General features: G+C 50.0%; 1 protein-coding gene across 1 annotated transcript in view; it reads left to right on the top strand.

The window, feature by feature from the left end:
- Positions 1-671: 671 nt before the first annotated feature.
- The window catches only part of tmem8b (transmembrane protein 8B), a 39,094-nt gene continuing 37,830 nt past the window's right edge, over positions 672-1,935 (top strand). Inside the window, exon 1 of the mRNA XM_040155760.1 lies at positions 672-786. Coding sequence (XP_040011694.1) covers positions 702-786 — 85 coding nt within the window. The 5' untranslated portion in view covers positions 672-701. The remainder of the gene's footprint in view (positions 787-1,935) is intronic.

Below are 1,935 nucleotides of genomic sequence, written 5' to 3'. Positions count from 1 at the left end.
AAGCAATCCACAAAAGTAATGCTCTGTAACAAGGTGATTAGAAACTGTTAAGCATGTTTCTTGAGCTGTTAAAAGAGGGCAGAGGGGGTCAACATAACGGAAACGCAGAGGAAAGGCTTAGTAATTACAATTTATTAATAGAAAGAAATATTGTATGTGTTTTGTTGAATCTGAAATACACTGCAGTGGAGAAGAAGCTGCATATTCAACATGAGCAAGTGTCCTGCTTCTCAGGGATCAGATGTTTCTGAGTGTACAGGATCAGCTCAGCTCTCGGATGCTCTAATGCCCCCCCCCCCAAACTTTTCTGTCCCGGGTCCTGGGAGAGGAGACTGCAGGCTGTGAGCTGTGCTGCTCACTTGGCCCTATGTGTGTGTGTGTGTGTGTGTGTGTGTGTGTGTGTGTGTTTGCGCGGCGAGTGGCGGTCCGGACGCCGAAGTAGTGACGAGCTCTGCGGTGCACTCGACGTCCGCACCGTCCCTCGGACTGACAGGGCCGCGGGTCCAATGAGACGAGTCGACACGCGGCGGCTGTCAAATCAAAGCCGAAGGGGAGGCGCCGTCCCGCCGTCGTCTGAATTACGTCATGCACAAACAGCTGGTCGTTGGCACAAAAAAAAAAGCTGAAAAAATGTAGACCAGCAGAGCGACTGAGAACTGCACCCGGGCTGTAGCCCCTCACCAAATATTTAGCTTTTGACGATGTGGCAACTGGAGCGTCTGGGCTCGGGATGCAGCCCGCCGAGGCTCCTCTTGCTAGTTTACACCTATCTCTGCGCTCTTGGAGGTGAGTGGTTTTTCCATCCAGCGTGTGTTGCCTAGATTCGCGGGGAGCTGTTCCCTTTGTCGGGGTGCTGAAGCCCTTCTCAGAGCACCGGCGGCGGCGGCGGCGGCGGTCGCATCGTCCCCCTCTCTCTCTGGTCTGAATCCGGTCCCCCCCCAACATCCCCGGCTGCCGCTTTTCTTGAGCCTCGGCCACCCGGCGAGACGGTTCTCACGGACGCGGGCTGGCCTCGGTTCCGTGACGCATCGGGGGGGGGGGGGGGTTGCTGCTAATTGTGGCACGCAACGCACCGACAGATGCTCCTGTGGGTCGTGGGCTACGGTCCTGAGGGGGCTGAGCGTGGCCACAAGAAGACACACCGGAGTGGACGCTCTCGTAGTTGCTGCCTCGGGCTGCTTCTATATTTGTTTGGTCGTTGTTCTGCTTTGTTAGAGAAGGCGAAGACAAGTTAAAAGACACGCTGGCATAGCGCAAAAATTTGACCAGATACATCGGACAATAAGTCAGACCCTGTTATTTCCTGTTTTCCATGTATACTAATTGAACACTGAATTGAAAATGAACAGATTTAATTGGATAGTGTAGCAATGTTGAAGTTGCACCTTTCAAATCCTTTTAATTCAGACTCTTTTTTTTTTTATCACAAAACATGACCTAAAAGTACATCAGCTCCCTATTCTTTGTGTGTATTTATTGCCTTTTATAAAAACATCTTACGTAGACAGGCACGAAGGGGGCATGTTTTTCTCGGGTTTATCACCAGCAAAGATGCTGCTTCAAGACTGAGCCGTGAAACAAAAAACCTCAGTGCTCAATTGTGTGACAAACACTGAATCCATACCCACAGCACACACTGTACTGACTGTGTGGTCACCGAAGACCTTAAAGGTCTGTCTGGGGATGTTGCAGTCCCCCTGGCAGACTTGTTGCTGTTTTGCTCGATCACTTTTGGTAAATCTTTCGACTTGCTTTCTCGGGGTTATCTTTTCGTATATATTGTGAAGAGGATGTATTATACTTGGGTCTTACTCAGAAGGAAAATTTAGAACTGAATGTGTCTCACGTAAAGTGATGGATGTTTATTTGACAGGTCAGTGGCTTGATGTTCAGCTGGAGGTCAGTTTATCCGCTCTAGATAGATCAATAGTCTGA

The sequence above is a fragment of the Xiphias gladius genome, chromosome 19, assembly GCF_016859285.1.
Source record: "Xiphias gladius isolate SHS-SW01 ecotype Sanya breed wild chromosome 19, ASM1685928v1, whole genome shotgun sequence".
NCBI lineage: Eukaryota > Metazoa > Chordata > Actinopteri > Istiophoriformes > Xiphiidae > Xiphias > Xiphias gladius.
Note: the sequence above shows the minus strand (reverse complement) of the source record. Positions and strands in the feature narration are given on the sequence as shown.